The sequence below is a fragment of the Thalassophryne amazonica genome, chromosome 4, assembly GCF_902500255.1.
Source record: "Thalassophryne amazonica chromosome 4, fThaAma1.1, whole genome shotgun sequence".
NCBI classification, from domain to species: domain Eukaryota; kingdom Metazoa; phylum Chordata; class Actinopteri; order Batrachoidiformes; family Batrachoididae; genus Thalassophryne; species Thalassophryne amazonica.
In genome coordinates this window covers 129,525-154,084 of record NC_047106.1, presented here as the reverse complement: position 1 = coordinate 154,084, position 24,560 = coordinate 129,525, and the positions used below count along the sequence as shown (strand labels likewise).

The following is a 24,560-nucleotide window of genomic DNA, read 5'->3' as shown; positions in this document are numbered from 1 at the left end:
AATCCACCAATCAAATGACACGGATCTGCTGGTGTTGGTTTAGAAGAAAAACCTTTCAGAAAAATGCTTCACTGTGAAACAATGGTTTCATTTGGTGGTTCTCTTTTTTGCTCAGGGTCACCAAAGCGGATCGGTTCAGGGTGTGTGTCGATTTGGGATGGACGCCCTTCCTGATGCCACTGCAGATATGGTCTTGAACTCCTGACCTAATGTTTAGGAAGCATGCGCAGTACCGGCTTGCACCACTGGGCTACAAACTGCAGATGACAAATGAAGAAAAATGACAGACAGAAGACTCACGTGGAACCAGGTGACAGTCAGGCTGCCTGTGGCCATTCGAGCAGCATCCTGAAGGTCCGGACAGTCGAGAGTCTTCCCCTGCTGCAAAGGGATGACCATGTGATTCGGCACCGTGGCAACTGGAAGCTCGCACTCTGCCCCACGTACAGCTTCCTGCGGCTGCAGCACCTCAAGGCGCACGGCGGTCTTACTGCAGGACGACTCGTTCCTAAAAAACAGCAGCCGGATGCCACATTTGCTTTGCGTTCCGTCACAAACACAGTTTGTTTGGATGTGACATGACACAGGTCAAGTACAAGGGTTGCTATTCATCCACAGCCACGCCTCCAGACAGTGACCCCACCCCAGTCCGAGGACAACCCCCCTTCTCTGGTTCCCTTCAGAACACATGATGTCCTTGAACAGAATGCCAAGACACCCCAGAAACTAATCCACCTCCAGCTCCTGTCCAGGTGAGTTAGGAGCTCCTCCCCCTCATTACCAGGTTAGCTTCTGCTGTAACGAAATCCAGTCACAACTAGGCTTGGGTATTGAGAACCGGTTCTTTTCGGGTATCGTTAAGAAATGATTTGATCCACCGACATCAATAGCCTTTTTGCTTAATGATTCCCTTATCAGTCCTTCAGAGCGGCTGTTGTTTTTGAGGGCACAACTCCAGTTTGAAGGTTGAACCAATGAAATAGTGCTTTGATACACTGGCTCAGTTCTTTGATTTGCTGCTCTTCAGAAGGGGCAAGTCTGCTTCTTAACACCTTGCAAAGCCATTAAAATATGTCAATTGTGAGTCACTTTTGTGTGGGTTAAAGTCACTAACTGGCACTGTTGTCTTGTAGTCAAGAAACAAGAATCGTCCTCCGTTCCGTTTGCACAGCTCCAAATGCTGCGCAGCTCTCTGCTGAGACAGAGTTAATAACGTCAAAACGAATTGCTGCTTTAAATAAAATGACACCTCTTACAAACGTTGTAATACAGACAAGAAACTACAATCCACTAAAACATTTTTTTCCTCCCAAAATGAGACATCCTGCATGTTTATGAATTACATCCTGATGTGCAACACAGCTGTAAGAGCTCAGCTCAGATATAGTACACAGAAAATTCACAGGAGGTATCAATAAGGGAATTGAATCAATAATGGTACTGATAGATAAAATGTTATCAATGCCCATCCCTAGACACAACTATATAAAAATACATTAGAATGTTAAAAACTTAAATCTAACGAAGAGAATAAATAAAGCAGGACAAAGATACGTAAAGACAGAAAGAACACATGAAACCTGGGCTGGAGTCCCCCGACTCACACGAGCTCCAGGCTGAACGTCTGGAGCTCAGAGTGCCTTTGCAGCTGTAGCGGGTGTCTTGGTGGCTTCCCTCACCATCGTCCTTTGTGCACACTTTGTTTTTTAACCATTTGTACAGGCTTTTAACTACTTTTATGTTTTATTTCTTTATTTCTGTTTCTATTTTATTTTTTTGCTGTAAACCCCTTTGTGATTTTATTTTGAAAGGTGCTACACAACTAATCTTTACTTACTTTTGGAGGCTGGTCTGCTTGGACTGATTTAACAGAACTAAAGACAGGGGGCAGGTACTGATGAGGGGAGGAGCTTATCACTTCACAGCCCATTGCTGTGGACCACATGCCCCTCCCAGACCAGGTTTTAGATGTGACTGACCCGTCAACCAGCTCATCAGAGACGCGTCACTTCTCAGAACTGACGGCGTTATCAGAGAGGATGTGAGCACACAGGAAACACAAACCAGATCAGATCAGTGCGCGTGGCCTTTCTGTTTCTCACCTCAGCGTGCAGACGTAGAGTCCCGTGTCGTTGGCGGTGGCCGGCTGCAGCCACAGTCTGTCTCCATCTTTGGTGATGTGTGAGCTGCAGAACACAGGAGGACACAGGAGAGTCAGATCCTGTTCCACAAACCCTCATCCAACCTGGGAATAGGAGGTCCAAGATTAGATCTCTGCACAGGTTACACAGGTTCATCTCCATGTAGAAACAACATGGATCCTTTATTTCCTGATCACCTGATTTAGTACCGGAACAGTCCTGGTACTTGGTTCTGCATCAGCCCTGAAGCCAACGCAGAACTGATGTGTTTAATTCACAATTTCTTGAAAACTGGATGGATCCCATTTAAGCTCTTTCGGCCAAATTAAGTCCAGCAGAGGTTCTGTTCTCATCCACATCAGGTTTCAGCAAGATTACTGTTGGTGAAACTGGAGTGTTGGGTCCCCACACCAGAGCCAAAAGTCCCTCAGCCGCCAGTGCCAGACAAGCACCCACTGCAGACGTGTGGGAGGTGATCGATATCACCCAGAAAAGGTCCAGACGGTCCTGCAGCATATCGCCCCCTGAGTGCAGAAGCAAGACATCTTCTCTCCTGTGGGGAGCTTTCTGAAGTGTTTTCTGGTGGCTCAAGTGCCAATTCCACCAAAACAAAACCTTGTATCTGGTATTTTTGTTGGTGATGCCAAAATTCTGTTCCTGCTTTTTCTACAAGCAGGATGATTCTGTCATTATTTTGTCTTGTTTCTGAATACAGAGAAGGACAGTCTGTTTGCATCTAGAAGGTTTCCTTCATGGTGTCTTCAGCATTAAGAGCTGGACTGGGCACACAGACAGCGGACACTTTTTGGTGTTTTTCAACGATGAAGCTGCACCATCACCTTCTCACCTTCATCAACACCCTCATGGAGTTTGGTTCAGTTTTGGCAGGAGAATATTCCTGATGGTAAATCCAACCCCGTGTACAGTGGCCTCCAAAAGTATTCAACCCCTTGGTATTTCACGCATTTTAATTTGTTTATGGCGTTTCAAATACAAAAAGTAAATCAGGCTTCTCAGTATAAAATTTCTACAATTATCTTCCTTAAAACTCAAACTGAAAACAAATCTCTACAACCTGATATAAATTAATTAAAAATATAAAAGCCAAGATGATGGGTTGTATAAGTAATCAGCCCCTTTGGTATAATACCTGTAAATAATCAGTTTAATTGTCAGTTTTCTTCAGACAAGTCAGGGGATGGATACATGAACATTTCCAAGTCACTGAATATGTCTTGAACTTTATTTCAAGACATATTCAGTGACTTTATTATTTTAGGGGAGGTGATGGTCTAGTGGTTAAGGTGTTGGGCTTGAGTCCAGAAGATCATGGGTTCAAATCCCCGCCTGACTGGAAAATCACTAAGGCCCCTTGGGCAAGGTCTTTAATCCCCTATTGCTCCCGGTGTGTAGTGAGCACCTTGTATGGCAGCACCCTGACATCGGGGTGAATGTGAGGCATAACTGTAAAGCGCTTTGAGTGTCTGAGGCAGAGCAGGATTTTCTTAAAAAGAAGACCTGAAAGTTCAGCTACAGTTTGCCAGAAGGTACATCTGAGATGCAAACCTAGATTTAATGTTTTGGTGAAAGAAACCACTCTTCTGTCTCACTTCATTATGAAGCTGTATAACTGGGGATACAAAATGTAAAACATGCACTGTGCACAATTTCTCCAATCACAGCCACAGAAGCCTGGGTGTCTTATTTACAAGTATTATACCAAAGGGGCTGATTACTTATGCAACCCATCAGCTTGACTTTTATATTTTAATTAATTGATATCAAGTTGTAGAGATTTACTTTCAGTTTGAGTCTAAAGAAGATAATTTTAGAAAAGTTTATATTGAGAAGCCTGATTTACTTTTTGTATTCGAAATGCCATAAACAAATTAAAATTTTGTGAAATACCAAGGGGCTGAATACTTTTGCAAGCCACGATAGAGCTCATGAAGATGACCCTTTCAGAAAGTGTACCCTCCTTTTCTTCAACGGGCCTAAGACTGTCTCTCCATATCTGTTCTAATGTTCCACGTTCCAAATCTGATTATTTGTATGTCATTTGATAGACTGAAACATACCCGGTCATGGGGGTGACATCCAATACCAGTAAGGAGCTGCTCTAGTCCCTCAGTACGCCAACCAGCAGGTGTGTCTGCTCACTGCAATGTGGAGGGTTCCATTACCCCCCCAAGCTGACGGGCGGCGCGACGACTCTTGCTGCAGCTACCACACACTCTCAGGCTCAATTCAGAAAACTGTTTCAAGTTTAGTGCACATAAACAATGTCAAATGTGTATGTGTTGTCTTAATTCTGATGTGTGCCAATATTACGGTAAACTAGTAATAATTGTGGATTAATTGCTGTATCTTGTCTGTGGCAATTTGAGTGTGGACATAATCTCGTTGTTGATGCACTTGTAATGACAATGACAATAAAGCTCATCCATCCAGCCATCCATCCTTAGTAGCGGATACGTGATGGCTTAAAATCAGTTATGTTAGCTTGTCACTGTATTTAGGCCTCCTGGCCCATATTCTGATTTCTTAGATGATTTTGGTGTGTTCATCTCTAACTTGTCATCTAGTGCAGATAACATTCTGATCATTGGTGACTTTAACGTTCATATAAATAAGCCTTTTGATCCCCTCCGCAAATCATTTATGGAAATTGTGGATGCATTAGGATTTCAGTAATGCATCCAGGACTCGATGCACATTAGTGGAAATACCCTGGCATTTGGTATTGTTGTCACGAATATTAATATCATGCATCTTACATCAGTGGTCTCTGATCATTCACTTATTTGGTTCACAGTTTCGCTGCCGCTTTTGGTGAAGCAACAACCCTGTCTATTGCTGCGGTGACGTATTAAACCTTCAACTATGACTGAACTCAAAGCCAGACTGCCTGAAATTTTAACTTCAAGTTTGGTGAATGTTCACTCGGTGGACAGTCTTGCGGATAGCTTAAATTGAACTCTCAAAACTACATTTAATAAGACTGCACCTCCTCTATTAAGGCCACGCCTTCCCAAGGTACAGCTGCCTTGGTTCAGTGGTTGCTTGTGTGACCTCATGCAGAAGAGGCTTGGAACGGAAATGGCGTAGTTCCAAATTAGAAGTGTTCCACCTTGTGTGGTGTGATGCTATTTTAGATTATAAGCATGCACTATTGGCTACAAAGCGGATCTATTACTCTGATTTGATCAACAAAAACAAGCATAACTCAAAGTTTTTGTTTGACAAGGCAGCAATTTCTCATTCATGGACAGCTGCCTGTTAGTCATTCTCTCTTTTCAGCACAGGACTTCCTGGATTATTTTGAGAAGAAAATAGAAGACATTAGGTTAAACATATCCCAGCATGCCTTGGTCCAGCCACTACACCCTGCTATTGAGGTGGGCGCTATTACTGAGGTATTACCTAGATTTACAGAATTTGATAGTATCTCACTAGACGTGCTGACAAAACTCGTAATGTCAACAAAAGGCACAACCTGTTTATTTGATCCTATACCAACAAAACTGTTTAAGGACCTGTGGTCCACTCTTGGGCCGACTGTGCTGGAAATTATTAATCTTTCTTTAACTTCTGGATCTGTTCCTAAATGTTTCAAATCTGCAGTGATTAAACCATTACTTAAGAAAACTAATCTTGACCCTAGTGTATTGACAAACTATGGGCTGATATCAAATCTATCATTTTGCTCTAACATTCTGGAAAAAGTGATTTCACGGCAGCTTGTAGACTATCTTACTGTCATTCCACAGAGACGGCTCTCACTAAAGTGGTGAATGATCTGCTTACAATGGATTCGGACACCACTACAGTTCTGGTGCTGTTAGATCGCAATGCTGCATTTGATACAGTGGATCATCATATTCTACTTGATAGGCTGGAGAATCATTTTGGGATTACTGGGAGTGCCCTTTAATGGTTGATGTCATACTTGACCAGTCATTCTCATGTGTCTTGCACAATAACACTACCTCTAACCTTAATGACATGAAATTCTGGGTTCCACAGGGATCCGTCCTAGGCCCCCTGCTTTTCTCCCTTTAGCTTGCACCCCTCTGTCATATTCTGCAGCGTTTATGGATTGCTTTTCATTGCTATGCTGATGACACTCAATTGTACATGCCAATAACTTCAGTGAGAAGCTGGATGTCTAGTAATTTCCTGCATTTGAACTCTGATAAGACTGAATTCACGGTTCTTGGTCCAGCGAGACATCGGCATCGGTTTGACCAGCTAGCGCTTAGTTTAGGCTCGTGTGTCATATGGACAAAGTGAGGAACCTTGGGATAATTTTTGATCCTATGTTATCCTTTGATCTCCACATCCTGCTTTCTTCCACCTGCAAAATATAGTGAGAATTCGTCCCATCCTGTCTATGGCTGATGCTCAGACCCTGATCCATGCATTTGTGTCTTCTCAATTGGATTATTGTAACGTTCTATTTTCTAGTTTACCACAGTCCAGCATTAGGGCTCTCCAATTGGTTAAAAATGCTGCAGCCAGACTTTTGACACGAAGCAGAAAGTTTGACCACATTCCACCCAGTTTGACGTCTCTTCACTCACTGCCTGTCTCTGCGAGATCAGATTTTAAGGTTCTGCTACTGGCCTATAAAACTGTGCATGGACTCGCACCGTCCTACTTGGCAGATCTACTTAAGCCCTATGTACCGGCCCGGGCTCTACAGGACGCAGGATGCTCTGTGTCCCTAGGGTGAATAAAAAGTCTGTGGTACACAGAGACTTTTCCTATTGTGCCTTGGTCCTGTGGAATGAGCTCCCCTCAGACTCTGTGGAGACTTTTAAGTCGCATCTAAAGACGCATTTGTATTCTATTTTTTATGATTAATATATTGTTTACTATGCTTTTATTTATTTATTTTACCTTTTTAACTTTATATCATGCTTTTAACCATGCTCTTTGATTTTTTTTATTTAATTTGTTTTGGTTTTTATTGTTGAGTTGTTTTATGTGAAGTGCCTTGAGATGATGCTGTCATGATTTGGCACTCATTAATTTTAATAAATTTAATTAAATTGAGGTGGACGAGCTGATGGTGTAGAGAAAATAACATGCTCCTGAACACAAACCAAGGAGCTAATCACAGACTTAAAGAGAAACTAAACAGACATTCAGCCCGTTATCATTGGGGGACTTGTGTGGAAAGAGTCAGGGACTTCTGTTTCCTGGGAGTCCACATAGAGGAGAAACTGACCTGGGACAGGAACACCATAGACTTGGTAAAGAAGGCACAGCAAAGACTCCACTTTCTGAGAATCCTCAGGAAAAATAACATCAACCAGAGATGTCTGGTGTCTTTTTCTCACTCTACCATGGAGAGCATCCTCACAGACTGCTTGTGGACGTGGTTGACCAGCTGCATGGGGCCAAACAGGAAAGAGCTCCAGAGAAGATCACTGGGTCCCCTCTACCCACACTGGGGGACCTTCACGGCTGACTGTCTCAGGAGAGCCAAGACCATCCTAAAGAACTCGTCCCACCCTGGACACTCTCTCTGTTTGAGCTGCTGCCATCAGGCAGACGGTAGAGGACCATTAAAACAAGAACAAACAGACTGAAAAACAGTTTCTACCCAACTGCTCTTAGAGCTTTGAATGGAACCAAACAGCCAGGTCACATGACACACCTGAAATGAAGGAAATATTTGTTTATGTGCAAATATCCACAGTTTTGTACTTACTTTTCTTTATATATATATATATATATATATATATATATATATATATATATATATATATATATATATATGTCTTTTTTGCTACTACTTTCTCATATTCTTATTTTTTTAATTTGCACCCTGGACAAACCTTTCTTTTAAATTTATGTTCATTTTCTTTATTCTTCAGACCTTTCAGTCTGCATGTGGTTTACTCAGGTTTATATTTGCACCTTACCTTTCATTGTACTTTGTTACAATGACAATGAAGAATCTGTATCTGTACTGACAACTACACAAACAATGATCAAACCAAGAAGCTGAGGCCGCAGTTCGGAGTGAGCACACACACACACACACACACACACACCCCGAGGTGACTGTGAGCGATATTTACAGCCAAGATACGTGTGGTAGGCTGGACAATGGAGGCGACTTGGACGCCAAGTACAACGGTTGCAAGGTGAGTTTTTTCCTTGTTTGCTTCTTCGTCTTCAGCCATAAACTGATGTTAATTCATATTACAAGGGGACGTTCCCAACTTCAAAATCTGACTGTGTTGTTTGTTCTGTTTCTTATGGCCCAGTCACACGGCACACGACGATTCCTAAACGAAGGGAAAAAGTAAAAAACGTCACAACTCATTGAGAAAAGGTGAACGAAAGAGCTTTTATCACCGAACAGCCTGCGAAGCAAGAGTGCAAAAGGGACAAAAGAGGAAATTAACAAAACCGAAGCTCACGATCTCGACGAAATGCGCCTGGAGCCACAGCTGGAGCAGTGTGTGTCTGCATCTCTGAGTTCCAGGACTCAGCACTGGGACTGAGCTAATAGCACCTGAGTCCTGAAGAAACTGCAAACAGAAGCTGTGAAGATCTGTGTGCACGTCGGTGGACCACCTGCTCTGGTTCCTCATCCAGAACAAAAGAGGGATCATGTCCATCATTATCAGAATCCACACTGTCTGTCGACACTCTGCGCGCTCCGTCTTCCTCCAGTAAAAAAAAAAAGTGTGCTGTGGTCACTGCTGTATCACTGTATTATGTTCTAAGCCACATATACTGATTTATAACAGAAAACTGTCAAAAGGGAGAATAAATATAAGTGTAAAGATGATTGAATATATCAGAGCAGTAATTAATCAGTGCGTGTGAACGCGCGCATTGACTCACATGTGCGGTTTTTCCACCAGCTGATCACTGATCCACAACGTGAATTCTTCCTTCCAGAACAGCTCTTTATGTCATCATTTTGATTCATCTACCTGTTGCCACATGTACAGAAGGACTGGATTGTCATTCCTACACTCAGATTGTTATATTTAATACAAAATAATAAGCGCACGCAGGAGCTGCTGCTGCCGCTGATGCTGCATTCAAGTACCGTCGGAAATTACACAACTTTTTTGTTGTTTTAAATTCAACAGTTGCTTGTGGCAAAATAATTAATTATATCCACACAAAAGATTAATTCTGGCCTCTGTAAGGTGCCTGAGCCCATTGAAGCTGCCCCCCCACACAGATAAATAAATCCAAGCAAGCAGGCTGAGTTTGCCCTGTAATTTCCAACGGAACATGAACGCAGCAGCAGCCTCAGCGCTCACAAACCGGCTTCTGCGCTGTGTGAAAACATTCAGCTGCTCCAACGAAGTCGAATTAAACAGTAACGTGACAAAAACTACACAAACGATTAAAAAACGTCAAGAACGACAGCAAAACGAAACACAGACGAATTGAGGTTTTCGTTGTCCTTCATTCAAATTTTTCAACAGTTTAAAAAACCTGACAAAGTTCCAGCTGCAGGAACGAAGCTGCGCGAAGGTTAAACGATGTCAACAAAAGTCAACGAAAGTCCAGATTTCTTGTTTCGTCAGGGCCTCGTCACTAGAGGATGACATTTTTCGGGAATTCCCGTGGGTCACGTGATTCCTGCGGGATTCCCGCGGGATGGGAGTCAAAATTTTATCAATCGCGTGATTGGGATGGGACGGGAATAAAAAATGAACGGGAGCGGGCAGGAGCGGGAATGCCAAAAATAGATGATGATTTTCATCTATTTAAAAAACGTAAAATAGGAAGAAAAAGAAACTCCGCTCCCCGCTGCTGCAGGGCTGCTGCTCACTCCAAAAACTGTGTCATAATTGTGTTTAGAAACCAGTCACCATTTGTTTTATTATACATCTGTGTAGTTAATAAGTAAAATAATCCCCACGGACGATTCGCTCGCGCACGCACGTAAAATAAAAAGAAAAAGAAACTCCACTGCTTGCTGTGGTGCTGCTGCTCGCTCCAAAAACTCTGTCATGATTGTGAAATAAAGGACAAAAGAGACATAAGTCCTGCTCACAGGCTGCTACCAGAGACAGGACATGTTCACATCTTCAGTCAAACTCCAGACATCTCCACATCACTACATATTCAGTCCCTGACTGATCATCATGGCGCGAGACATACGGGAGTGGGATGGGATTGGGAGTCATCTTTACAGGAGTGGGACGGGATGGGATTTATTTTTTTACTCCAGTCCAGGATTGGGACAGGATGGGATTTTTTTCTGGGAGCGGGATGGGACGGGAGTGAAAATCCACTCCCATGTCATGTTCTACTCGTCACCCTTCATTAAGTGCCGTGTGACTGGGCCTTAAGAAAAAATTAAATTAAATTTTAAAAAATACATCCGCTTTCCTCATCCCTTTTTTTCTGATGTCAAGGATGATAAACTTTTTTTTTTCTTTTCAGGGGACTAAAAACGTGTTTTTTTGTTTAATTCTGGGCTGCTAAACCACGATTGGCTGAAGCTCGAGCTGTGATTTGGTGTCACCAAATGTGGTTCGGGCCCTGCAGTCACACCTGTACGTGATTGGCTGCTCCACCACTTGGCCTTCAGGGAGGCGGGACCAGATGAGGTGGTGTCCGGAACCTTGTGTGGACGAGTTGTTGGAGATGGACAGATGAGAGAAAAGAGGACAGGAAAGCCATCCAACCTCATCATCCAAAACCCGGACCACCGCCACACTGGAGTCACGCCAAGAAGGACAGATGGGCCCTGAGACACACAGACAGACAGGGGAGAGAGAGAGACAGAGAGAGAGAGAGACAGACAGACAGACGGGGGAGAGAGACAGACAGTGAATGAAAGTGTCAATTCACGTCCTGTCTGTCCCTCCAGTTCTCTGGTAAAGACTTCAGCCAGAAGGCTGGACATCATTTGTCCTGTTCATTCTGAAGTTTCTGCCCAGCTAGGCTCTGAAACAGAACCAGAACCGTTTACAAACGCAGAAGACAGCCTGCTGACAGGAGAAGGACCACGGTTACAGTCAGTCCAGACCCCGGAGCATCCTTCTCCTGTCAGCTGAAACAGATTGGAAGTGGACGGTGATGAGCTCAGAGAGCAGAGTTTCTGTGTAGACTCTCAGTTGTCCAGGTGGTTTCCATAGTAGAGAAGCTTGAATCTTCGACTGGACTGGGTTGCTTGACGCGAGGATGTTTCACTTCTAATCGCAGAAGCTTCCTCAGCTAAAATTCTTGCTGTGGTGGTCTGACTTCTGTCTTGACTCTTGTAGAGAAGAATAAACAGAAGCCACAAAAGCTGGAGTTCAAACCTAACCAGACCCCTCCTACTGAGAGGCAGACTGCTATTGGCTAGTGACTAAACAATTGCTTTAATAAGCACCTATTGTGCTCTAGTTAGCACCCTCCTAATGACAGGGTAGCTGTCCCTCCTAACGATGGGACTGACGACTCTCCTGATGACGTGAATGACTCATTACCATGAACAAAAGACTGAAACTGCTTTGACCTGAGCACCCCATTGTAAACAGGAGACAAAGCGTGTCTCAGACCCCCTCCCCGGTTAAGGCTGGGTATCAGCTGTTTCAGAGAGCACAGTGACACCTGGGAGATGTTCCGTCCAGGCTGAAGCAGGTCCGGCTGCTGAGAGCCCCGATGAAGTGAGAACTGAAATGTTCACGTGTTAGTCAGATGATGTCATACTTGATTTTAAATTGTGGTGTTTGAAATGCCATCACATACCTGACTGCACATCACCCCTGACAACCGGGAGGACGACGAGGACCACAAAGAAAGCCCTACAAAGACAAAAATAATAAATAAAAAAGTCATCCTGACATCAATCAATCAATCAATCAATTTTTTTTATATAGCGCCAAATCACAACAAACAGTTGCCCCAAGGCGCCTTATATTGTAAGGCAAGGTCATACAATAATTATGTAAAACCCCAACGGTCAAAACGACCCCCTGTGAGCAAGCACTTGGCTACAGTGGGAAGGAAAAACTCCCTTTTAACAGGAAGAAACCTCCAGCAGAACCAGGCTCAGGGAGGGGCAGTCTTCTGCTGGGACTGGTTGGGGCTGAGGGAGAGAACCAGGAAAAAGACATGCTGTGGAGGGGAGCAGAGATCGATCACTAATGATTAAATGCAGAGTGGTGCATACAGAGCAAAAAGAGAAAGAAACAGTGCATCATGGGAACCCCCCAGCAGTCTACGTCTATAGCAGCATAACTAAGGGATGGTTCAGGGTCACCTGATCCAGCCCTAACTATAAGCTTTAGCAAAAAGGAAAGTTTTAAGCCTAATCTTAAAAGTAGAGAGGGTGTCTGTCTCCCTGATCTGAATTGGGAGCTGGTTCCACAGGAGAGGAGCCTGAAAGCTGAAGGCTCTGCCTCCCATTCTACTCTTACAAACCCTAGGAACTACAAGTAAGCCTGCAGTCTGAGAGCGAAGCGCTCTATTGGGGTGATATGGTACAATGAGGTCCCTAAGATAAGATGGGACCTGATTATTCAAAACCTTATAAGTAAGAAGAAGAATTTTAAATTCTATTCTAGAATTAACAGGAAGCCAATGAAGAGAGGCCAATATGGGTGAGATATGCTCTCTCCTTCTAGTCCCTGTCAGTACTCTAGCTGCAGCATTTTGAATTAACTGAAGGCTTTTCATGGAACTTTTAGGACAACCTGATAATGAATTACAATAGTCCAGCCTAGAGGAAATAAATGCATGAATTAGTTTTTCAGCATCACTCTGAGACAAGACCTTTCTAATTTTAGAGATATTGCGTAAATGCAAAAAAGCAGTCCTACATATTTGCTTAATATGCGCATTGAAGGACATATCCTGATCAAAAATGACTCCAAGATTTCTCACAGTATTACTAGAGGTCAGGGTAATGCCATCCAGAGTAAGGATCTGGTTAGACACCCACCATGTTTCTAAGATTTGTGGGGCCAAGTACAATAACTTCAGTTTTATCTGAGTTTAAAAGCAGGAAATTAGAGGTCATCCATGTCTTTATGTCTGAAAGACATTCTATTCGCGTGCGCACGTAAAATGAAAAGACAAAGAAACTCCGCTGCTTGCTGTGGTGCTGCTGCTCGCTCCAAAAACTCTGTCATAATTGTGAAATAAAGGACAAAAGAGACATAAGTCCTGCTCACAGGCTGCTACCAGATACAGGACATGTTCACATCTTCAGTCAAACTCCAGACATCTCCACGTCACTACATATTCAGTCCCTGATTGATCATCACGGCGCGAGACATATGGGAGTAGGATGGGAGTGGGACTGATTTTGAGTGGGTGCGGGATGGGATTGGGAGTCATCTTTACAGGAGTGTGATGGGATGGGATTTATTTTTTTACTCCAGTCCAGGATTGGGACAGGATGGGATTTTGTTTTTCTGGGAGCGGGATGGGACGGGAGTGAAAATCCACTCCTGTGTCATGCTCTAGTTGTCACGTCATGTCACTCCACTAGCTCTGTGCCCTCCTCTCACACGTTGTCCCAGTCTGCTTTGTGTTTTCATTTACTCACGCTCTTGGCACCTGTTCACATATCTTTGTCTATTACATGACTCCGCTTTGCGCACTCCCTTCCTCACCATCTCGTCCCATCCATACTCTCTGTTCACAGCCACGCCCCCTTTCTAGATCCTTCTCCTTATGTGCACCTTGTTAACACCTGCCTATTTGATCTCCTCCCAGCCACCACACATTTGCCAGTTTGTTGTCGCTTCATGCACACATCCCAGCCTTTGTATTTTGTTCTGATGTTTTGCCTTGCAGTGTACCGTGTTTTGCGCCGTCCTCGTCGACTACGCCTTTTTGCCTCATCCTTGAAAACTGTGTTTGCTCATGCCTTTGAACCCTGCCTGAATGCGACTGCATTTTTGCCTAATCTGTATTGTGCCTCTAGTCCACTGACTGACCACCTGTGTACTGAACCTGAGCCTGGAATAAAGACCATGATTTCTCACATGCCTAACCCAAGTCTGGGAGTCTGCTTCGCAGGTCCAGCCACTCCTGGTGCCGGGTAGCCGCCCGTCCTGACAAGAGTAAAGCTATTTTTTAAAAATGGCTACAGAGAGATCTCTCCATCTTCGGTAGACTGTTGCTCTCTAAAAGGGAAGGCCCCTCTAGAATTATTTACCCTACATATTCTCTAAATGTTCCACAGTCTGTGATTAAACAAATCAATCAAAACAATTTCAATTTCATCTGGAAAAATCAACATCATTATATACAGAATAATGATACTGTGAAATGTCTTGAGGAAGGTGGGCTTAATTTTGACCCTATGAATGGGGCCCTAAAATTAAGGTGACTACAAAATTTCTTGACTCATATAGATTCTTTATGGTTTAATCTCCCTTCCAAAATATTCTCAAATGTAGGTAGCATCCAATTTCTTTTACAGTGGGCTTTTGAATCATCCAAATTACCGTAAAACTGTCCATATTTCATAAACAAGTTTTACAGTAGTGGAAATTAATATATAAACATAACTTCACCCTTCATGGCACACCAATATGGAACAACAGATATATTCCTGATAAAAAAATAAAGAAATCATTCTATTTTAATGTTTGGTATGAAAAGGGAATCTGCTCAATTCTGCATTTAATGGATGTGAGCGGGAACCTTCTCAACTTTGCAGAGTTTACCCATAAATACAACATTGTTTGCACGGTTCAACAGTTTAATGACGTTATTAATACAATCCCACAAGCTTTTATCTGCACTTTGAGATGTTCCCTTTTATATACACACATTGTCCATTCTTTGCACTCTCTATTGGTCCAAAACTGGACCCTTGTGGACAACAAATGCAATAACAAATTTCTTAGAACTTCCCTCACCAATGATTTTTTTCCCCTTATCTCTTAGAAGAAATAATTTATTAGAAGGATTCAGTAGTCAAGATGTTAGAAGCATTAGATGCGATTATGTTAAATTTCCAATCCCACCCAAGGCCAAAGAAGTTCACTTTAAGATTATTAACAACATTTAATAACAGTGGACTCATCTCTGTGCTTGTTCTGTTAGACCTCAGTGCTGCTTTTTGATACTGTTGACCATAAAATTTTATTACAGAGATTAGAGCATGCCATAGGTATTAAAGGCACTGCGTTGCAGTGGTTTGAATCATATTTGTCTAATAGATTACAATTTGTTCATGTAAATGGGGAATCTTCTTCACAGACTAAAGTTAATTATGGAGTTCCACAAGGTTCTGTGCTAGGACCAATTTTATTCACTTTATACATGCTTCCCTTAGGCAGTATTATTAGACGGTATTGCTTACATTTTCATTGTTACGCAGATGATACCCAGCTTTATCTATCCATGAAGCCAGAGGACACACACCAATTAGCTAAACTGCAGGATTGTCTTACAGACATAAAGACATGGATGACCTCTAATTTCCTGCTTTTAAACTCAGATAAAACTGAAGTTATTGTACTTGGCCCCACAAATCTTAGAAACATGGTGTCTAACCAGATCCTTACTCTGGATGGCATTACCCTGATCTCTAGTAATACTGTGAGAAATCTTGGAGTCATTTTTGATCAGGATATGTCATTCAAAGCGCATATTAAACAAATATGTAGGACTGCTTTTTTGCATTTCCGCAATATCTCTAAAATCAGAAAGGTCTTGTCTCAGAGTGATGCTGAAAAACTAATTCATGCATTTATTTCCTCTAGGCTGGACTATTGTAATTCATTATTATCAGGTTGTCCTAAAAGTTCCCTAAAAAGCCTTCAGTTAATTCAAAATGCTGCAGCTAGAGTACTGACGGGGACTAGAAGGAGAGAGCATATCTCACCCATATTGGCCTCTCTTCATTGGCTTCCTGTTAATTCTAGAATAGAATTTAAAATTCTTCTTCTTACTTATAAGGTTTTGAATAATCAGGTCCCATCTTATCTTAGGGACCTCGTAGTACCATATCACCCCAATAGAGCGCTTCGCTCTCAGACTGCAGGCTTACTTGTAGTTCCTAGGGTTTGTAAGAGTAGAATGGGAGGCAGAGCCTTCAGCTTTCAGGCTCCTCTCCTGTGGAACCAGCTCCCAATTCAGATCAGGGAGACAGACACCCTCTCTACTTTTAAGATTAGGCTTAAAACTTTCCTTTTTGCTAAAGCTTATAGTTAGGGCTGGATCAGGTGACCCTGAACCATCCCTTAGTTATGCTGCTATAGACGTAGACTGCTGGGGGGTTCCCATGATGCACTGTTTCTTTCTCTTTTTGCTCTGTATGCACCACTCTGCATTTAGTCATTAGTGATCGATCTCTGCTCCCCTCCACAGCATGTCTTTTTCCTGGTTCTCTCCCTCAGCCCCAACCAGTCCCAGCAGAAGACTGCCCCTCCCTGAGCCTGGTTCTGCTGGAGGTTTCTTCCTGTTAAAAGGGAGTTTTTCCTTCCCACTGTCGCCAAGTGCTTGCTCACAGGGGGTCGTTTTGACCGTTGGGGTTTTACACAATTATTGTATGGCCTTGCCTTACAATATAAAGCGCCTTGGGGAAACTGTTTGTTGTGATTTGGCGCTATATAAAAAAATTGATTGATTGATTGATTTATCTCTGTAAAGATTTTTCACATTCCAAATTCAATATTGCTGACAATGAATGTATTTTTTGTAACAATAATATAGAAACAGAAGAACATCTCTTTTTTACAAAAATTTATGGGACAGTTTTTGTTCATGGGCTAAACATTATAACTTGGGTATCCTGTCTTTGAATTATACAGACATAATAAAGTCTTACGGATGTTCAGTGTTTTCTGTTGTAAATTTATTTTACTGTTGTTTTTCTTAAACATCGTCAAATGATCATTCTAAACAAAGGATTGTGAAACCGGATACCTGTTTTCCGAGTCTGGCGCATTACCGTAAGTTACAGTAACTTCCAGACTGGTCTGCCGGTCCCTGATACGTAATTTACGTATCAGGGACCCCATTACATTACATTAGGGTAATATGGGGACAAGTGACCTAATGTACACAAACGTGACACTTCGTTTGTATCCAGTTATGCACACAATAAATGTGCCAAATGGTCATTGTTGCATGGTTTTCTAATTACACAGTGTCTGTTTACACCTGAGAGATTCTGAATAGTGTATTGCTGAGCAAAAGGATGGGGACACCTAAAAAACAAAGAAGTCCAGCAGGCAGTATCTCCCTGAATGGAAGGAGATGTTTAATGGGGTCATTGTGCCGACGAAGAATGAGGTTTACTCGCAGATCTTCGACATAAACATGCGGTGAAGTCGAGGATCATCGACATGCCAGTCTGCAACATCGACACTGGCGAGGTGATTTTCGATACACCTGATGAAGTTCAATCAATCAATCAATCAATTTTATTTATATAGCGCCAAATCACAACAAACAGTTGCCCCAAGGCGCTTTATATTGTAAGTCAAAGCCATACAATAATTACGTAAAAACCCCAACAGTCAAAACGACACCCTGTGAGCAAGCACGTGGCGACAGTGGGAAGGAAAAACTCCCTTTTAACAGGAAGAAACCTCCAGCAGAACCAGGCTCAGGGAGGGGCAGTCTTCTGCTGGGACTGAAGGAGAGAACCAAGAAAAAGACATGCTGTGGAGGGGAGCAGAGATCAATCACTAATGATTAAATGCAGAGTGGTACATACAGAGCAAAAAGAGAAAGAAACAGTGCATCATGGGAACCCCCCAGCAGTCTAAGTCTATAGCAGCATAACTAAGGGACGGTTCAGGGTCACCTGATCCAGCCCTAACTATAAGCTTTAGCAAAAAGGAAAGTTTTAAGCCTAATCTTAAAAGTAGAGAGGGTGTCTGTCTCCCTGATCTGAATTGGGAGCTGGTTCCACAGGAGAGGAGCCTGAAAGCTGAAGGCTCTGCCTCCCATTCTACTCTTACAAACCCTAGAACTACAAGTAAGCCTGCAGTCTGAGAGCGAAGCGCTCTATTGGGGTGATATGGTACTATGAGGTCCGCCAGATAAGATGGGACCTGATTATTCAAAACCTTATAAGTAAGAAGAAGAATTTTAAATTCTATTCTAGAATTAACAGGAAGCCAATGAAGAGAGGCCAATATGGGTGAGATATGCTCTCTCCTTCTAGTCCCCGTCAGTACTCTAGCTGCAGCATTTTGAATTAACTGAAGGCTTATCAGGGAACTTTTAGGACAACCTGATAATAATGAATTACAATAGTCCAGCCTAGAGGAAATAAATGCATGAATTAGTTTTTCAGCATCACTCTGAGACAAGACCTTTCTAATTTTAGAGATATTGCGGAAATGCAAAAAAGCAGTCCTACATATTTGTTTAATATGCGCATTGAATGACATATCCTGATCAAAAATGACTCCAAGATTTCTCACAGTATTACTAGAGGTCAGGGTAATGCCATCCAGAGTAAGGATCTGGTTAGACACCATGTTTCTAAGATTTGTGGGGCCAAGTACAATAACTTCAGTTTTATCTGAGTTTAAAAAGCAGGAAATTAGAGGTCATCCATGTCTTTATGTCTGTAAGACAATCCTGCAGTTTAGTTAATTGGTGTGTGTCCTCTGGCTTCATGGATAGATAAAGCTGGGTATCATCTGCGTAACAACGAAAATTTAAGCAATGCCGTCTAATAATACTGCCTAAGGCAGGGGTGGGCATCGAGGGCCGAGACACTGCAGGTTTTCCGTGTAACCAATCACCTTAGCAGGTGGGTTGCTGATGAGCTTCTGCTCTGAACATAAACACCTGGTTGTCAATGAAATCACCTGCTGAGGCGATTGGTTGCATGGAAAACCTGCAGTGTCTCGGCCCTTTATGGCACATGATTGCCCACCCCTGGCCTAAGGGAAGCATGTATAAAGTGAATAAAATTGGTCCTAGCACAGAACCTTGTGGAACTCCATAATTAACCTTAGTCTGTGAAGAAGATTCCCCATTTACATGAACAAATTGTAATCTATTAGATAAATATGATTCAAACCACCGCAGCGCAGTGCCTTTAATTCCTATGGCATGCTCTAATCTCTGTAATAAAATTTTATGGTCAACAGTATCAAAAGCAGCACTGAGGTCTAACAGAACAAGCACAGCGATGAGTCCACTGTCTGAGGCCATAAGAAGATCATTTGTAACCTTCACTAATGCTGTTTCTGTACTATGATGAATTCTGAAACCTGACTGAAACTCTTCAAATAGACCATTCCTCTGCAGATGATCCGTTAGCTGTTTTACAACTACCCTTTCAAAAATTTTTGAGAGAAAAGGAAGGTTGGAGATTGGCCTATAATTAGCTAAGATAGCTGGGTCAAGTGATGGCTTTTTAAGTAATGGTTTAATTACTGCCACCTTAAAAGCCTGTGGTACATAGCCAACTAATAAAGATAGATTGATCATATTTAAGATCGAAGCATTAAATAATGGTAGGGCTTCCTTGAGCAGCCTGGCAGGAATGGGGTCTAATAGACATGTTGATGGTTTGGATGAAGTAACTAATGAAAATAACTCAGACAGAACAATCGGAGAGAAAGAGTCTAACCAAATACCGGCATCACTGAAAGCAGCCAAAGATAATGATACGTCTTTGGGATGGTTATGAGTAATTTTTCTCTAATAGTTAAAATTTTATTAGCAAAGAAAGTCATGAAGTCATTACTAGTTAAAGGAATACTCGGCTCAATAGAGCTCTGACTCTTTGTCAGCCTGGCTACAGTGCTGAAAAGAAACCTGGGGTTGTTCTTATTTTCTTCAATTAGTGATGAGTAGTAAGATGTCCTAGCTTTACGGAGGGCTTTTTTATAGAGCAACAGACTCTTTTTCCAGGCTAAGTGAAGATCTTCTAAATTAGTGAGACGCCATTTCCTCTCCAACTTACGGGTTATCTGCTTTAAGCTGCGAGTTTGTGAGTTATACCACGGAGTCAGGCACTTCTGATTTAAAGCTCTCTTTTTCAGAGGAGCTACAGCATCCAAAGTTGTGTTCAATGAGGATGTAAAACTATTGACGAGATACTCTGTCTCACTTACAGAGTTTAGGTAGCTACTCTGCACTGTGTTGGTATATGACATTAGAGAACATAAAGAAGGAATCATATCCTTAAACCTAGTTACAGTGCTTTCTGAAAGACTTCTAGTGTAATGAAACTTATTCCCCACTGCTGGGTAGTCCATCAGAGTAAATGTAAATTTTATTAAGAAATGATCAGACAGAAGGGAGTTTTCAGGGAATACTGTTAAGTCTTCAATTTCCATACCATAAGTCAGAACAAGATCTAAGATATGATTAAAGTGGTGGGTGGACTCATTTACATTTTGAGCAAAGCCAACTGAGTCTAATAATAGATTAAATGCAGTGCTGAGGCTGTCATTCTCAGCATCTGTGTGGATGTTAAAATCGCCCACTATAATTATCTTATCTGAGCTAAGCACTAAGTCAGACAAAAGGTCTGAAAATTCACAGAGAAACTCACAGTAACGACCAGGTGGACGATAGATAATAACAAATAAAACTGGTTTTTGGGACTTCCAATTTGGATGGACAAGACTAAGAGTCAAGCTTTCAAATGAATTAAAGCTCTGTCTGGGTCTTTGATTAATTAATAAGCTGGAATGGAAGATTGCTGCTAATCCTCCGCCTTGGCCCGTGCTACGAGCATTGTGGCAGTGTGACTCGGGGGTGTTGACTCAATTAAACTAACATATTCATCCTGCTGTAACCAGGTTTCTGTAAGGCAGAATAAATCAATATGTTGATCAATTATTATATCATTTACTAACAGGGACTTAGAAGAGAGAGACCTAATGTTTAATAGACCACATTTAACTGTTTTAGTCTGTGGTGCAGTTGAAGGTGCTATATTATTTTTTCTTTTTGAATTTTTATGCTTAAATAGATTTTTGCTCGTTGTTGGTGGTCTGGGAGCAGGAACCGTCTCTACGGGGATGGGGTAATGAGGGGATGGCAGGGGGAGAGAAGCTGCAGAGAGGTGTGTAAGACTACAACTCTGCTTCCTGGTCCCAACCCTGGATAGTCACGGTTTGGAGGATTTAAGAAAATTGGCCAGATTTCTAGAAATGAGAGCTGCTCCATCCAAAGTGGGATGGATGCCGTCTCTCCTAACAAGACCAGGTTTTCCCCAGAAGCTTTGCCAATTATCTATGAAGCCCACCTCATTTTTTGGACACCACTCAGACAGCCAGCAATTCAAGGAGAACATGCGGCTAAACATGTCACTCCCGGTCCGATTAGGGAGGGGCCCAGTGAAAACTACAGAGTCCGATATTGTTTTTGCAAAGTTACACACCGATTCAATGTTAATTTTAGTGACCTCCGATTGGCGTAACCGGGTGTCATTACTGCCAACGTGAATTACAATCTTACCAAATTTACACTTAGCCTTAACCAGCAGTTTCAAATTTCCTTCAATGTCGCCTGCTCTGGGCCCCAGAAGACAATTGACTATGGTTGCTGGTGTCGCTAACTTCACATTTCTCAAAACAGAGTCGCCAATAACCAGAGTTTGATCCTCGGCGGGTGTGTTGTCGAGTGGGGAAAAACGGTTAGAAATGTGAACGGGTTGGCGGTGTACACGGGGCTTCTGTTTAGGACTACGCTTCCTCCTCACAGTCACCCAGTCGGCCTGCTTTCCCGGCTGCTCGGGATCTGCCAGAGGGAAACTAACGCTAACTAACTAACTGAGGTATGTTTTATGTTTTTCATTATATTAGATTTATTTTTCATGATTTTATTAATGTATTTTCATTAGTGACTGTCACTAATGAAAATACGAGGTCTATTAGAAAAGTATCCGACATTATTATTTTTTTCAAAAACCATATGGATTTGAATCACGTGTGATTGCGTCAGACAAGCTTGAACCCTCGTGCGCATGTGTGAGTTTTTCCACGCCTGTCGGTTGCGTCATTTGCCTGTGAGCAGGCTTTGAGTGAGGAGTGGTCCAGCCCCCTCGTCGTCGTTTCATTGTCAGGAAATGGCGGAATGATTTGGGCTTTTTTTCCATCAGAATTTTTTCAGAAACTGTTAGAGACTGGCAGCTGGAAACCATTCGAAAAGTTTATCTGGCTTTCGGTGAAAATGTTACAGGCTTTGTAGAGAATAAGGAGTGTTACTGTCTCTTTAAGGACGGCCCCCAGCGGCTGTGGGGCACGCCGCGCTCCGAAGCCGCCATTGACAGGCTGAACGACCATTTCATTTCTAAACGGCTGGCTGTCTGGATCCATGACCATCGTGTGCCATTTCTCTGGTTATCACAAGAGCTGGACATCAACGATTTTCTGGCAGATTTCACTTTTAACAAGAGATTTTGTCATGGAAAGCCAAGTGGAGGCTTCGCGCGTCACGATGGATTCGCTACTGGAGCGAAACAAAACCACCTCCGTTTTGGTCTCACAGGACGGCTTTGAGATGGTGTTCAGACAGCTGTTGATGGTTTTTCCATCGAGTGATTATCCGAGAAATTGTGGATGTGCCTTGACATGCCAGAACATGTCCCGTGAGGCTTCATCACGGCGTTGCTTTGCGCCATGCAGCACCGCCACGACGCGTGAAGCCTCCGCTCCTCTTTCCATGACAAAAACTCCTGTAACAGTGGAATGTGCCGTTCATTTCCAAACTGGACGCTGTGTTTTATCCGGGACGTCGTCTGACTAGCACAGGAATTGTGAAAAGACGTGGACATCAGCACTTTTTCGGCACATTGAGACAGACATGTGGAGGAATTCAGCTGTGGAGGACTTGCACCATAAAAGAGCCCATGGAGATCCCTGGTGTTAGTTATTGATATGTGGACAAAACCCCAGTTATGTGATACCACGATGCGGTTGTGTGTACTGTAATAAAACTGATTTTGGTGCGATTTGGAGGTTATAAGGATTTTGTGTTGATTTTATGGATTTTCTCACTTGGTTATACAGGTGGACCCTCAAAGGGGTTGACATGTATGGAGTTTACAATTAATAACCTGCTTATCATGGCAAAATTCTTTTTACATAAATGTAAATTTGGAAATAACAAATCTGCCTTTAGTGTTTTTTTGTTGTTTTTTTTAACAAATGTCTTCCCTTAAGGACTCTGTAAAAATAAGAAGTCCTTATGGCTTTATGACAACATGGTAGATTTGTCTTTTACTCCAGTGGCATCTTAATGTTGTTAGCTGTTTGTTTTTGCATTGTTTCTTTTTGTTTTTACAAATGGCTGCTCAGATTAATGTGAAATTGTTGTAAGCCTGTAAGTTTTGTTTGTTGTTATGAATAAAAAATAAAAACGTTTTGCAAATTCGCGTGCGGGAGCCGCGAAGCCACAAACCGGACAAGACTGTCGTAAAAACTTCGTTCGTTCATGTCCGCGATATATAATATATACATATTAATTAATAAGAGGCAAAGGCTGTTCGCCCAACCGTGATCGTGTATATGACACGTTTTGTGCATCTAAACTACGTTTTTTACACTTTTTAAGGCTCTATTGCGGCGTATGTTCGACACATTTAACAGCGGCGTCTTTAAAAAACACCGTAATGGATGAAAGCAGACAACAAAATGCTGCTTGTTGCCTGTAAGATGGTGTTCCCTGGTGTGAAGAAACAGAAGCGTTTTCGATCACAGCCCCTCCGCGGGCTGCGAGAAAATATCCGTCCGACAGTGACACGGATAAAACTCGTCTCCGTTAACCGTGTGTAGAACGGACAACTCAGCGAGTTACAGTCACATATAAATACAAAGTCAACAACCTGAAACTAAGTTCCGGTGAGAGTTCGATAACAACAGATGATTATTGATTATCAGCACCGTGACTCACATCTACAGGGGCTCCGACCCACACGGTACCGACGGGATGTGGACTCAGCAGGCTGCAGTGTGACCCGGGACCGTTTGAAGGCTGATCCCGTCCAAACCAGCCGAATCTGATCCAAACTGACAACAGAGAAAAGTCCGCCTGAGTTTAGGAAGTGGAACCCAGTTCCGCTTCATGCTCCGCCTACAAACACGACGTCATCGCAGATTTAATACTCAAACGTGCACTCACACGGGTGATGACCACCAGAGGGCGCTGTGGTGGCGGTCACACTCACTCTGACGAGCGCCACTAGCTTAGCTTATGACAAGCTAAAAGTGGACTCTCGTTTTGGCCGAACAACTGTCCAGTTTCTGGGTCTTCTGTGTTCGTACGCGCCCGCGGCCGACACGCTCGATGAATTCTTGTGCAAAAAGTAGTTCCCAGATAAAAGTGATATATTGAATGAATGAATGAATGAAAACTGTTTATTTTGAACATTTGATACAACAACAATTACAAGATAGATCAGTAAAGACAACAACAAAAAAGTTCCTACTGTGTACCCAACATGTCCGAAAAGGGGTAGGGTGAAGCATCAGCTTATTTATCTCTACACCTTCT

General features: G+C 42.6%; 1 protein-coding gene across 1 annotated transcript in view; it reads right to left on the bottom strand.

Moving 5' to 3' along the window:
* The window catches only part of LOC117509337 (interleukin-1 receptor accessory protein-like), a 70,910-nt gene extending 46,806 nt beyond the window's left edge, over positions 1-24,104 (bottom strand). The window contains exons 1-5 of the mRNA XM_034168995.1: positions 23,961-24,104; positions 11,868-11,923; positions 10,686-10,881; positions 2,103-2,186; positions 301-508 (exon numbers count right to left, since the gene is read on the bottom strand). Of these exons, the coding sequence (XP_034024886.1) occupies positions 301-508; positions 2,103-2,186; positions 10,686-10,881; positions 11,868-11,923; positions 23,961-23,962 (546 nt within the window). The 5' untranslated portion in view covers positions 23,963-24,104. The remainder of the gene's footprint in view (positions 1-300; positions 509-2,102; positions 2,187-10,685; positions 10,882-11,867; positions 11,924-23,960) is intronic.
* Positions 24,105-24,560: the final 456 nt, after the last annotated feature.